The sequence below is a fragment of the Staurois parvus genome, unplaced genomic scaffold, assembly GCF_062004578.1.
Source record: "Staurois parvus isolate SC_StPar_1 unplaced genomic scaffold, SC_StPar_1.0 ptg000655l, whole genome shotgun sequence".
NCBI classification, from domain to species: domain Eukaryota; kingdom Metazoa; phylum Chordata; class Amphibia; order Anura; family Ranidae; genus Staurois; species Staurois parvus.
The window spans coordinates 82,923-97,761 of record NW_028318451.1 but is presented as its reverse complement, the minus strand read 5'-3'; the positions used below and the strand labels follow the sequence as shown (position 1 = coordinate 97,761).

Here is a 14,839-nt window from a genome sequence, read left to right as displayed (position 1 = left end):
GGAAAAAAAAAAAAAAATCTTTCATGGATTCAATATGCCTCTCAGCAGATAGCTCAGGGTGTCTACTTTCCAAAAAGGGGTCATTTGGGGGTGTTTGTACTATCCTGGTATTTTAGCACCTCAAGAAATGTGATGGGCAGTCAGAAAGTAAAAGCTGTGTAAATTCCATTATCTATACCATAGTTTGTAGATGCTATAACTTTCACACAAAGCAATAAATATATACTTACTGGGATTTTTTTAACCAAAAACATGTAGCAGAATACATTTTGGCCTAAATTTATGACGAAATTTTAGTTTTTTTGGATATTTTTTTTATGACCGAAATGAGAAAATATTGTTTTTTTAAAAAAAAAAAGTTTCTTCAAAAATTTTTTTGTTTATAGCGCCAAAAATAAAAAGTAAACAGGTGATCATATACCACCAAAAGAAAGCTCTATTTGTGTGAAAAAAAGGACAGAAAATTTCATTTATGTACCGTATTGCATGACCGCGCAATTGTCCGTTAAACTAGCGCAGCGCTGTATAGCAAAAAAATGGCGTAAATTGCAGTATCTATAACATAGTTTGTAGGCACTATAACTTTCACACAAAGCAATCAATATACTCTTTTTGGGATTTTTTTTTACCAAAAACATGTAGCAGAATACATTTTAGCCTAAATTTATAACTAACTTTGAGTTTATTATATATTTTTTATAGCTGAAAGTAAATAATATAGTTTTTATTCAAATTTTCCATCTTTTTTGTTTATAGCATGAAAAATAAAAAGCACACAGGTGATCAAATACCACCGAAAGAAAGATCTATTTGTGTGAAAAAAGGACGTAAATTTCGTTTGGGTGCAGCATTGCATGACTGTGCAATTATCAGTTGAATTAGTGCAGCGCCGAGTAGCAAAAAGAGGCCTGATCATTAAGGGGGGTAAATCCTCAGGAGTGCAAGTGGTTAAGACATTTTGGTATAGCTGTCAATACCAACCCCTTCCAGGAAAGCAAGATCACTATTTTAGCATAGAAGTACAAAATGCGTAATAACCATTTGGCATATTTAGAGAGATAATTCTCCAAAAATTCCCAGAAGGCAAATTTTAGGATTCAGAACATTAGGGAGGCCCAACACAGAAGAAATAAATGAACCTATATCTGTCCAAAACTGTTGTACCAAAAGGACATGACCAAAAACAGTGTAGGAAATCAGCAACCTAGCCACATCCCCTAAAACAGGTCACTACAGAGTGTAACCCCATTTTATGTAATCTAGCAGGGGTAAGGTGTGAGTTATGAAAAGATTTCAAATGCATAATTCTATCTTTTGAGAAAACAACAGAAGTTTTGAAGGTGTCACGAAAATAAGACCAGTCCGAGTCAGTAAAAACTATATCTAAGGAAGCCCATCTAACCTGAGCAGTAGCAAACCGAGGATTTCAGTCAGTCACAAGTACAGAGTAATATACAGAAATGAGCTCGGTAGGGTCAGGTCGACTAACAGTTTTTCCAGGGGAGTCTCTTGAAGGACATTATCTAAAGATCCAAATTGTGCTCAAATGGCATTTCGTAGCCAATAATCATAAAAAGAATAAGAAGATGACAGATTAAATTAATCTTTCAAAGTAACAGAAGGACTTAACCAGTTCCTGTCCGGACACTTTTACCCCCTTCCTGTCCAGGGCAATTTTCAGCTTTCAGCGCTATCACACTTTGAATGACAATTGCGTGGTCATGCAACACTGTACCCATATGAAGTTTTTACCATTTTTTTGAGACAGATAAAGCTTTATTTTGGTGGTATTTATTCATCGCTGGGATTTTTATTTTTTTTGCTATATAAATGAAAAAGTCCAAATATTTTGAAAAAAGTGTTTTTCTTATAAAATTTTGCAAATAAATAATATTTCATCATAAATCTTGGCCAAAATTTATTCCGTTACCTTTTTAGTAAAAAAAAAAAAAAATACGCCAAATTAGTTTATAACCAAAAATGATAACTTTTAAATTTTTTTTTTTAATGTTTTTTTTTTACATACCGTCACCCTAGCAGTACAGTGTCACTACTTGTGGGGGGTGATGAAGATTTTTTCTTCTTTTACAGTGATTGCTTTTACACCCATATAGGATGTAAAAGCAATCATTTCTCTTTCTCTCTGTCTGCATTCTTGCAGCCATTGAGAAATACTGTGTGAGCTGTGATTGGTCAGAGCTTGTCACATGATACAAGGCAGTTGTGAATAGCCTTGTACCATGTGACCTCTGTGATCATTCACAGATTTCACACATAGTAAGCAATGATGTCACAAGTGACATCTTGCTTACTACTTTGCATGTGATCAGTGACTGGCCAATCAGTGATCACATGATCGGGACCTCGTACAGAGGTCCCGTCCGACGATCGGTGTTTCAATGTGTCCGGAGGACACAGCGGGCACCGGATCGCGGTGCTGCACGCTCCCAGGGAGCGCGCACAACTAGAAATAGCGGGTGCCGTTTATGAACGGCAACCCGCCCCTGGAGTGCCACCGCCCTGCCGTTTAAAAACAGCAGGCGGACGGCAAGTGGTTAAAAAAACTCTGTAATCACTTGCCCTCCTGGAGGATTTACCCCCCTTCCTGACCATTCAGCGCTGCACTATTACAACTGGTAATTGCGCGGTCAAGCAGTGCTGTACCCAAACAAAATTTACGTCCTTTTTGCACACAAATAAAGCTTTCTTTTGGTGGTATTTGATCACCTGTGCGCTTTTTATTTTTTGCGCTATAAGAAAACAAGACCAAGAATTTTGAAAAACAAAACAATATTTTTTACTTTCAGCTATAACAAATATATAGTAAACTCAAAGTTACTCATAAATTTAGGCTAAAATGTATTCTGCTACATGTTTTTGGTAAAAAAAAAAAATCCCAATAAGTGTATATAGAGTGCTTTGTGTGAAAGTTATAGCGTCTACAAACTATGGTATAGATACTGCAATTTACGCCATTTTTTACAGCACTGCACCAGTTTGCCAATTGAGCGGTCATGCAATGCTGTACATAAATGAAATTTATGTCCTTTTTTTCCCCCACACACACTTTTGGTGGTATTTGATCACCTGTGCGATTTTTATTTTTCACACTATAAACGAAAAAAGACCAAAAATTTTGAAAAAAACGAAATTCTCATTTTGGTCATAAAAAAATTTTGTCATAAATTTAGGCCAAAATGTATTCTGCTACATGTTTTTGGTAAAAAAAAAATCCCAATAAGTGTATATTGATTGCTTTGTGTGAAAGTTATAGTGTCTACAAACTATGGTATAGATAATGGAATTTACACAGCTTTTACTTTCTGACTGCTTATCACATTTCACATTGCTAAAATACCAGGATAGTACAAACACCCCCAAATTACTCCATTTCGGAAAGTAGACACCCTAAGCCAGTGGTTCTCAACCTGTGGGTCGTGACCCCTTTGGGGGTCGAACGACCCTTTCACAGGGGTCACCTAGGACCATCAGGAAAACACATATTTCCGATGTGTAAAGAGCAGCTACTGTGTAGAAAGCAGCTACTGTGGTGAAAGCAGCAGTATTGGAGGTAAAAAGACACTTCATGAATATATAATTACTGGGTAAATAATTTTAAGGTTGGGGGTCACCAGAACATGAGGAACTGTATTAAAGGGTCACAGAATTAGGAAGGTTGAGAACCACTGCCCTAAGCTATCTGCTGAGAGGCATATTGAGTCCATGGAAGATTTATGTTTTTTCCACAAGTATTGTTTTCACAAAATTGTCACTTAAATTATATATTGCTCACACAAGCCATGGGTATATGTGGACTTACACCCCAAAATACATTCTGCTACTTCTACCGTGTATGGGGATACCACATGTGTGAGACTTTTTGGGAGCCTAGAAACAGACAGGAGCCTGAAATCCAATGACCACTTTAAAAGCCTGAAAGTGCGTAATTTCGTCATTTCACTTCCTCACTACCTATCACAGTTTCGGAGGCCCTGAAATGCCAGGATAGCAACCCCCCCCCCCCCCCCCCAAATGACCCCTTTTTGGAAAGTAGACACCAAGGAATTTAAAAAGAGGCATGGTGAGTATTTTGCAGATCTCATTTTCCTCACAAGGTTTTGGAATACGAAAAAAGAAAAGAAAAAATATCTTTTTGATTTCTTTCTTCATACTCCAAAAACAAGTGGCAACAAACAGATCTGCAAAATACTCACCATGCTTCTTATTAAATTCCTTGGGGTGTCAACTTTCCAAAAAGGGGTCGTTTGGTGCTAACCTGGCATTTCAGGGCCTCCGAAACTGTGATAGGTAGTCAGCAAGTGTAATGAGGAAATAAAGCCCTTTAAAAGCCTGAAGGTGCTTATTGGATTTTGAGGTCCTGTACTTGGCTAGACTGCCAAAAAGTCTCTCACATGTGGTATCCCCATACTCGAGAGAAATAGAAGAATGTATTTTGGGGAGTAATTCCACATATAACCATGGCATGTGTGAGCAATAAATCATTTAAGTGACAATATTGTGTAAAAAAAAAAAAAAAAAAAGATTTTTTTGTCATTTTCCAAAAACTTGTGGTTTTTTTTTTGTTTGTTTTTTTTAAGCTATTTTGATTTTTTAGAATTATTTTTACACTGTCACTTTAATTTTTCTCTTGGTTTGATCACTTTAAATGCTATCACAGGGAATGCAAATATCCCCTATAACTTCAATGGGCATTGTCATATATTCTTTTATTGAGAAATCTGGGGTCTATCAGACTCTAGATATCTCCTCTGCCCTTACATTATCTAATCTCACCAAGATCGGTGTGATCAGATGCTTTCCCAATTTACAAATGGCGCTGTTTATATCCTGCGAAACTGAAGTGATGAAATGCTTGTAGCTTCCAATTTCTTAGACTATAGAGATGACTACCACCATTCCAGTCTCCAATCAGCTCAATGATCAGCTGGCAGAAACACCGGCTGCATTCTCAGGTTCCCCCGATGGCACGGGACTGCCCGAGAAGGCTGTGGAAGGCAGCAGGAGGGGGGGCATCTTCTCTCGCTGCTCTTAAAAGCAATCCTGCAGCTAATTAGCCACTAGGATTGCTTTTACATGAAAGCCGATCGCTGGCTGAAAAAAACGATACCAGGATGATACCTGCAGCTGCGAGCATCATCCTGGTATAACTACTCAAAATCCAGTGATGCACCAGTACATCGCTGGTCCTAGTTGGGTGTATATTGGGTGAGATGTTTTTTTTTTTTTTTTTTTATGCAGCCTGAGGGCTGAATGAAAAAAAGAGACGAAATCTCTGCCAGAAAGTGTGTGGTATGCCCACCAATAGAATATATTGCCCTGCATCCACCCAATTCTAATGGTGGGCACACATGAAATGTGCCAAAAAATATTATAAAATATATATGCTGAAGCATAGGGGTCATCCACCCACTGGCCATCCCAGGCCTCCATGCTTCGGCATATATGCTCTTTTTTTTTTTTTTTAACTAGAGATGAAAAATCTCATCCACCAGCACTGCACACATCTACTTATGTATAGTCTGAGAGCAAGACCCTGTTGCTGTTAGAATAAACAAGTCAGCGCTGCAGCTAAATGACATCCTCATTTCTCAAGCTTTTTCCCCTCTAAGACGGGCATTTACAAACCGTTGGGGGAAGCCACGGTGATTAGGTTGCATGGTGCCACATGCGCCAATACCAAGACTGTACAAATGTCTAAATAGTGGCACACTTGAATAAAAATTGTCCACATAAGTGGCACCCCGTATGGAAAAAGGATGACACCAAGTCCCAAAATATCTTGCCATTGCTCCCCATGTAGTCTGGGCATCCGGGGTGCTCCACATTACTATGTTTTCCCTCGTAAATCCGAAACGTATATGTATAGCCTGTTGCCCTCTCACAGGTCTTATACATCTTGACCCCATATCTGGCATGCTTCTGGCCAGAAAAATTAATGAGGGCCTCATCAATGCAGATGTTTTGTTGGGGAGTATAGACATCTGCAAATTTTTGGTTAAGGTGATTTACGAGGGGCCGAAATTTGTGGAGCCGGTCAGATTCAGCGTCACCTCGAGGACAACAGAGTGTGTTGTTGTTGAAGTGCATTATACGCTCATATCTATGCCTGGCCATGGCAGCAGAGAAAATGGGCATATGATGAATCGGGTCTGTGGACCAATACAATCGCAATCATTTTTTTAGTAATGCCCATGTTGAGGGCAGAATTTGTGTGCTGCCAATCGGGATTTGCAAGCACATCCGTAAGGATAATAGGGGCTCTACGGGCCTGTGTGCGAATTCTTGGTGGCTGAAATTCTGAAGGGCGCTCTGCACACTGGTATATACCCTTTCAAGTAGACTCTGCAGTAAATATAATAATATCTTGTTTCTTGGTTGCTGAGGGACACTACTTGTGCTCGCCACCGCACCAGCTTGTACTGCACTTGACTCGCCATGTCACCAAGTGATACTGCAGTGCTGGTATGTTATGTGAAAGAACAGGATGTACTAGGCCACAGGTGCTCGCCAGTTCACCAAAAGGTAGAGCGGCACTAGTACTGGCACTCTGCTGCATATAAGAGTCATCATGCGTTTGGAACATCTCAACAACCTGGGAGTGGGGTTGGGTACGCCTGATCTTAGCAGGAACCTCTTCTCCATCGCCTGAGCTGTCAGGATGCCGCTGCTGTCTACATGTTCGTATTCTGAGGTCGATTGTGTCAGGGAGTCTCCCTCTTCGCTCTCACCTGACATACTCAGAAGATCCCTGATAGGACAGGGATCGATCATCCAACTTAGGCCGACTATCACTGGCCTAAATCGGATGACTGATCCCTTGGGGATTCAAATCACGGCACCCCCTGCCCATAAATGCCGCAGGAGTGCAAATCACGTATATATACACGTGATTTTGCGCACCTGTGCTGCCCTTTAGCAGTATTTCTGCTATAGGGCGGCCGTGAAGCGGTTAAGCTTTAGTTTGCATTAAGCCAAGTGCAATTCCTAAAAACTTGTGCTGTATTTGGGCACTCATATTAAAAGATAATTTCACATTAGACATATTCAGGGTGTAACAGGTTACTAAATCAGCACCTCCGCACCCCCAAGCCCCATCATTCATTCACAGAGTTCTAGGACTGGGAGGACTACCATCAACCATTGCGTCTGACGGCTTGTAGTTCTCAATGAACTACGAGGGCACTGGTGAGCACTCTAGCAGTTGATTAAGTCTTCCTGCAATTCAGTAAATGCCTGCAGGAGCCTGACACTGCACCTGTGATCTGCTGATTGTAGGTGCAACCTCCTAATATAAAACTAATAATTTTTCCACCTGGAAAAAAAAAAAAAAAAAAAAAAAGTGCATTTATAATTTTTTTTTCCTTTTTTTACTACGGTGAACTTAGCCTTTGATACAGGCCAAATAAATAAATAAAGGTCATTTATTAAAAAACCCAATGCAACTATCAAGTTGTTCACTTGAAATTGCAAATTAAGTCACTCTTCCAGGCAATACAAGCAAAAACTCACTGTAAACTGTTATTAAAAGACAATTAAAAGAACAAATACCTCTTTACCACTGGTTTGCTTGAGAAACAAATATCATCTCCATCATCCCAGGCTCTACTAGAGCTTTTCTTGCCTCCTCCTCCTCCTCCTCCAGGTTCATATCTTGAACTTTCTTGTCTGCCACCACCTCTTCTGCCTCCTCGCCCACCTCTTCCACTACTGCGATGTCCTTTGCCTCCTCCTTTATTAGGCTTTCCTTTCCTTCGAACTGAAAAATCCATCTGTAAGTATATGATATGCAGCATAAGAGCAAAAATATGGATGGTTCATATAATAGCAGGTAAACACAAGGTAGCTGTGATGAACCGCCTGGTACCTCGCTTGGGTGCTTCCGTCAGAGAACTGCTTCTTCACCGCTGGAACACAGGAACAAGGTATTACAGCTATTACAGGTGGGAATTGCACCCAAGAACTAGATGACACTACAGTAGGTGCAACTGGAACTCTCTTTACTGTCAATTCACACAGAATTTAGCCGCATATTTGCGTACCTGTTTTTGTGCTGGGATCGTGTTGCACAGAGCACTCCCAGCACAAAGACCGGGGTGTCACTGAGAGCCCCAGGTCCCGTTCTAATGATCGGGACCCGGGACTCCCGATTCCAGGTCACATGATCGCTGTGATAGCCTCTGATTGGATATCACAGTGATCAGTCACTGTATAGCCGCCCCCCTTGTTTTTTTTTCATTAGCGAGATACATTGTATCTCTAACTCCTTGCATAGAGGGAAAAAAAACTGCCCTCCATGGAAGCTGAGAAGAGAGTAATTTGGGTTGTGTTAATAGATTGCATTTAGTGCAATAAACCATAAATACATTGTCCCTGTACATACATTTTTTAAATTATGTAAAATGCAATGGTAATTTGCAGGACTTCAGGTTAAGTATCTAAATTTAAAACACAAAAAAAAAATGTATATTGCAGGTTACTAGTCCTTAGATGTAGTAGCTGGATTACTTTACTTCCAGTCTTTTTTGCCACTTTATTCCTCGTGGCAATGCTGCGAATAATACACTTCTTGTCCCTCTTTGTCTACACCAGGGGTGGGCAAACTTTTTGACTTGAGGGCCGCAATGGGTTCATATATTGGACCCGGGGGCCGGACCAAGAGTAGATGAATGATGTGTATGTGTCATCCATAGTAAGTATAGTAATATTCCCCCATAGTAAGCATAGTAATTCATCCCCCATATAGTAATTCATCCCCCATATAGTAATTCATCCCCCCTATAGTAATTCATCCCCCCTATAGTAATTCATCCCCCATATAGTAATTCATTCCCCATATTAATTCATCCCCCATATTAATTCATCCCCCATATTAAGTCCCCAAGTCCCCCCTGTGTCAATTCACTTACCTTTGCTCCGCGCGTTCCTCTCGCCGTGTTCCCGCGCCGTTCCGGTGTAGCATGAAAATCTGTCTCCTATGAGGATCTGTCCCCCTTGACGTATCTGCGCATGTGCCAGTTTCAGGCATTAGCAGCCGATCGGCGATCTCCGGCACATGCGCAGATACGTCGAGGGGGACAGATCCTCATAGGAGACAGATTTTCATGCTACACCGGTCTTCAGGGCGGACTGTGAGAGGAGCCTAGCGGGAGCCTAGCTCCGCGGGCTGGATTAAAAGGTCCGCCGGGCCGTATACGGCCCGCGGGCCGTAGTTTGCCCATTGCTGGTCTACACTCACTTCTCCATGGGATCTATGGAAAAAGCTATGGTTGCAACACAGGTGAAACATGTCTGTCTTTGTTTATCTCCATTACAAGGTAGATTGATGGGACTAGTACTTTAACCACTTGCCCTCCAGAGGATTTACGTCCTTTCCTGACCAGGCAATTTTTTGAGTTACAGCGCTGCGTTACTTTAACTGGCAATTGCAAGGTCGTGCAACGCTGCACCCAAAAGAAACGTACGTCCTTTTTTCCCCACAAATTGAGCTTTCTTTTGATGGTATTTGATCGCCTGTGCATTTTTTGTATTTTGAGCTATAATAAAAAAAAGATTGAATTTTGAGAAAAAAAAAAAATAATATTTTTGACTTTTTGCTATTAAACATGTCCAGTAAAAAAATGGTAAAAATCAAATTTCGTCCAAAATCTATTCTGCTACATGTCTTTGCTAAAAAAAAAATCTCAAAACGTGTAAATTCGTTTACGTCAAAGTTATAGCGTTTACAAATGGCCGTATATATACTGGGATTTTTTTTTTCACTAGTAATGGCAGCGATCAGCGACTTATAACGGGACTGCACGGACATTCTGACATGGGGGGGGGGGGGGCGGACTTGGTGTCAATAATACAGTGATCAGTGCTGAAAAAAGAAAAAAAAAAAAAAGCACTGACACGGGGCAGGAAGGAGTTAACTTGAGGGAAGATCAAAGGGTTAACTGTGTGCAGGGAGTGTTTTACCAGGGGGCGGTGTCTGTGTGCTTCACTGTAAGCAAACTGCTTTAGATGGCACACAGACATGAAGTGTACCCGAGCTGACAGGGAGGAGAACTGTTCGTAAACTAAACAGTTTTCCTCCCCGGAGATCCTCAGAGCGCTGGTGAGTAATCACCATCCGGGACCCGGTGATTGACAGCTGCGGCCGCAAATGGTGCCACGCACACGCCCGCTACCCGGAAATGTAAAATCATGTATATACGTGATTTTGCGCACCTGAGCTGCCCTGTAGCAGTATTTCTTCTATATGGTTCAGTCAGGAAGCAGTTAAACAATGTAATCTCTTCTTTTGTATACAGTTTTCAGCTCACAGAAAGTGACAAGGACACATTTCTGGAAAGAGAGAAGTAGGGATAAGCACTGGTTTGGTCCAGACTGAACCTGGAGGCAAGCTCTTTCTCCAACTAAACCAGACAGGGCATTCCCTGCTCCACAGCTGCTAGTTACATAGTTGGTAAGGTTGAATAAATCTACACTCTCTGCTGACACCACCAACTGTGGAAGGGCATTCAACTTCCTTAGCACTTTAACAGTAAAGAACAGCTTACAGAAGGTTAAAATTGAACTGGTTCTCGTTCAACTTCATTGTGTGCCCCGGTGTCTTCTTTAGAGACCTTATCAGCTGTGGCCAGGGCCTTCCCCTCCCCACCCCACCCCACAGCAGCATGTAACAAAGGGGCAAGAATGCCTGTGAGTGGCATAATTGACCTAATATCTTCACATGGCCACATCTGAACAAAGTCATTGATCAAATGCTGCCATGTCGCTATATTAGGTCAATACTATAAAGTGCAGGGGTAAGGAACCTCAAAGAGGTGGCGATCTACCTGAACAACATGGGAGAAGTTATTGATCACCGGGCACAGTGTCACAACTGCATGTATTACATGCAAATCATGGGTTTAAATCAGGTGGTGAAGAGGCAACATATCGCCTCCTCACCATTTGTCAAACACACCCGGATTGCTTTTCAGAGGAGCAGCAGTGCCTGCTGCACTTGTGAATGAGCCCTTAGTTGCATTCGGTGGCAGCACCCTTAGGACTTGTTCACACATAAATTTGAGGGACAGTAAAACCCATTGGTTTAGTCACAGTTTTACTGCCCCCAATCCCTACCCCCTTTAGCTGCTGAGGCAGCAGCCAAAGAGGTACATGTGCTGCAGCAGGAATTAAACCTCTTGTTGCTTTTGGTTTACATGTGTCAACCATTTTTTTCTGCCAAAATGCTCCTGGATGCACTGACTCTGGGTTTTATTCCTGCCTGTAAACACCCCTACCACTAAAAGTCTATGTAGCCATGGACACACAGGATAACATGGAGGGGAGTTTGAGAGCAGTAAAAAAAAAAAACACTTGATGCCCCTAAAAGTGGCTGCATAAATGCCCTGTGTGCACAAGGCCTTACAGGCAGTCCCTCTACATTGCATTCTGTTTGATGCTCTGGGTTGTGGGTCAGCAAGCCCAGGCCGTGATCTACCAGTCACCTGGACGTGATCCCCGATTAAAAGTGTCCCTGCCCATTTGTTACATGATGCTGTGGGTCAGAGAATGCCCTGGAAACAGCTGACTGAGCACCGATTTAGCAAGCGTGCCAGTTTTCGGGTTCCAAAACTAAACTTGGACCAAGCACATGTTCATCCACAATCAACAGGTTTTCTGTTTTTTAAAATTAAAAATTATTACTCCTGTCGCATTTGGTGGGTGGTACCACCAGCAAACGGGACTCATTCAAGTGAGCGGGTCATGGTGCAAATGTCCATGGTAACATCACATAGGTGCAGCATTTACAGGGTTATAATGGGCACTTTTCAGAGGTATAACAGTTTAAACACCTAAAGTGTTATTAAACCCACAACAGTAAAATCAGTCCACATATGCAGTAAACCATACTTGTTAAACTCACTGTGAAACCTAAGGGGTTAATCCTCCACATTATATAAAAAGGCTGTCTTCTCTTTTCCTCCCCTTCTTTTACTGTCCCCAGAAGTGTGGAAACTTTTGAAAAAAACTACTTGTCCAGGGACTAAATCAGTGCCCCAATCTACTTGTCCCTCATGATAATCTACTGGTCCAGATAAAGAAAAATAAATTCATTTTAACCAAAACCGTATTTAAGGCTACGTTCACACTAATGTTGTGTGCAGGCAGTAGAGAGGCGTTTGGGAAGCGTTTTTACCGCTTCCCAAACGCCTGTGACAATTCTGCACATTGCTGCACATGGTGCTGTTCTAACGAGAGCGTTAGCGTCGCGGCAAAACGGACGCCTCTGGTCGAGTCAGGAGGTGTTGAAGCCTCCTATTCTAGTCCATGGTGCCGCTCCGCAGACGCCCGGCCGGCACTTGCGGTGAGGTTGCGACGCGATTGTGGGGCGTTTGCGGAGCGGTAACACCATTTAAACTTCATTCTAGGGCGTTTGGCAAGCGTTGGTAAAGCAGTCAAGTGTGAACGAGCCCTTAATCTGAGGCTTTTAAAAACAAAAGGGGCTTTATGGCAACTTAAACGTGCAATATTTTTAACATTGTGCTGCTTATCTCCTCCTCCACTCCTTGCCTGTCTCCAGCTCCGCACCCGGGGACTAGCAGGGAAGAGAGAGACCTTGCAGTGTAATGAGCACCGATTGGGTGCTCCTCAGGAAAGGGGGGGGGGGGCTCATCCTTTATACTTTTCACTGCCAGAGCTGTTTTTGCGCTGTTTGCATAACTTTAAAAATTAATTTTAGGCCTGATTACTTAACCCCCCAAACATATATTTTCTGAAAGCAGAGACCCTAGAGAATAACATAGTAGTAGTTCAAAATTTTTATGTTGCATAATATTACCGCAAAATTTCTGTAAAATATACAAGTATGTTAACTTTAGGGCACAAAAAAGCAATAAATTACCCTACGTTTTGTAGAATATAAAAGATGAGGTTGCAGCTAGTAAACAGATATCCAACTTGTCAAACCTTAAATTTGTGCATGCTCATGAAATGGTGGCAAACTTCGGTACCCTATATTTTCTATAGGCAACACTTAAAGCTCCTTATAGGTCATCAGTTTAGCGTTACGGAGGAGGTCTCATGCTCGAATTATTGCTCTCATTCTGGCGTGTGCGACGATATGTAACGTGTATCGCAATCGACATTGTCATGCGTAGGCTCCCCCGCGTGAGTTTTATGTTTGTACATGCGTATATGTGGGGGGCCTCAATTTTTTTGGGGGGGGGATGGTAGGTATTGCTAATACAACTAAAAGAATCTGGAGCTCCTTGTCTTGGCAGCTGTGTGAACTCTACAATGTGGACCATCAGCAGCAGATGTCCTCTATTCCATACACTGCCGACAAAACTCCCATATCAGCCTGAAAGCCACATTGTTCAGATATGAATCAGTTCTTTCTTTCCTACAAAGCCCTATGAACGCAGTAACCTGCACACCATTGGAGCGAACACTCCGCACCAAACACAATACAACACATCTACTCACTGCCTTCTCGACGCCGCTTCCTGTCTGATCACGTGACTGCACACGGAACACGATCAGAGCCCATCCCCTCGGATTACCATTGGTTGGTTCTATATTCCGTGTCGTGTAGGTCTGTGTCTATGGCAACGCGGGACGCTTGTCCGGCAGTGCAGTGCCTGGGCACCAGAGGATGGGGACGGCCGGATGGAGCTCTGGTGAGAGTTTTGGATACATCTAATGGTCACCTCTTGCTATGTAGCTGAGCTTTCATCCCCACTGCCTGTATAGTTGTCATTGTTCAAATGTTGGGTGAATGATACTGTTCTGTGTTATATATTTTATTAATCCATTAATTTTCATGAAGCGGTATTAAAGTGTTACTAAACCCACAACAGTACAATCAGTCTGTACATGCAGTAAAGCATGCTTGTTATACTCACTGTGGAACCTAAGGGGTTAATCCTCTGCATTGTGTAAAAAGGATGTTTGATCCTGACTTCTCTGATTTTCCCCTCTTCTACTGTCCACAATCTATCTGCTGATGGTACAGAGCCCTAGGAGGCATGATGCACATGCTTAATTTGGTGTGTATTGCTATAGAGTTTTTTTTTCTTGGGAGAGTGCATGTGATTAGCACAGGGCCAATCAGCACTGTCCATACAGAGGGTTAGGGGTTCTGCAGTCTCATAGGACAATCAGGGGAGAATGAAAGCTCCTACAAGCTTTACCCAGCGCTCTGCTGGACACTAATAAAAGTCACAAGACTACTCTAACTGCTCATGAGAAAAGGTATTTATATTTAGGCAGTTTATATTTACTAAAATAGTTGCATTTCCATGTTCTGTGTACTGTTGGAGACCAGATATAGTGAATTGGGTCCTGGGTTTAGTGACACTTTAAAGTGTTATGGAGCCATCACCTCTAAGAATTGGTAAGCTGCAGTATAACAAATGTTTGCTTTTGGGTTTGATATCACTTTAAAGTAGAACTTCAGTTTGATTACCAGTGCCAGTGGTGTATTTAGGTTTTGTGCTGCCCTAGGCAACACAAAAATTGTCTCCCTCCCCCCATGAAGAGACCCTGACACCAACCAAAACCCCCTCCTTCACGAAGAGAGCCTGACATTGACCAACAACACACCAGCCTCCACCCCCACCCCAGAGAGCCTTCCACTACCACCGCCCCCCATAAACTGGCAACCCCCCACCCCGGCGAGAGAGAAGACACCTTCACAGTTTTGGACACCCCTGTCAACAAGCGTCAGGCTCTGCATGCACCATCAAGCAGCCCGCATGTTGTAAGATACCTGCATGATTTCCTGTTAAATGACCAGTCCTCCTTTATCCTGTCAGCAAATGTTCAGTGGACAGTGCAGACTCTA

General features: G+C 42.2%; 2 protein-coding genes across 2 annotated transcripts in view; one reads left to right on the top strand and one right to left on the bottom strand.

The window, feature by feature from the left end:
- Nucleotides 1-13,496, bottom strand: part of DHX57 (DExH-box helicase 57) — a 144,622-nt gene extending 131,126 nt beyond the window's left edge. The window contains exons 1-2 of the mRNA XM_089694177.1: nt 13,480-13,496; nt 7,570-7,790 (exon numbers count right to left, since the gene is read on the bottom strand). Coding sequence (XP_089550303.1) covers nt 7,570-7,790 — 221 coding nt within the window. The 5' untranslated portion in view covers nt 13,480-13,496. The remainder of the gene's footprint in view (nt 1-7,569; nt 7,791-13,479) is intronic.
- A 38-nt stretch (nt 13,497-13,534) lies between these two features.
- The window catches only part of MORN2 (MORN repeat containing 2), a 61,021-nt gene continuing 59,716 nt past the window's right edge, over nt 13,535-14,839 (top strand). Inside the window, exon 1 of the mRNA XM_089694176.1 lies at nt 13,535-13,673. Within this exon, the coding sequence (XP_089550302.1) occupies nt 13,649-13,673 (25 nt within the window). The 5' untranslated portion in view covers nt 13,535-13,648. The remainder of the gene's footprint in view (nt 13,674-14,839) is intronic.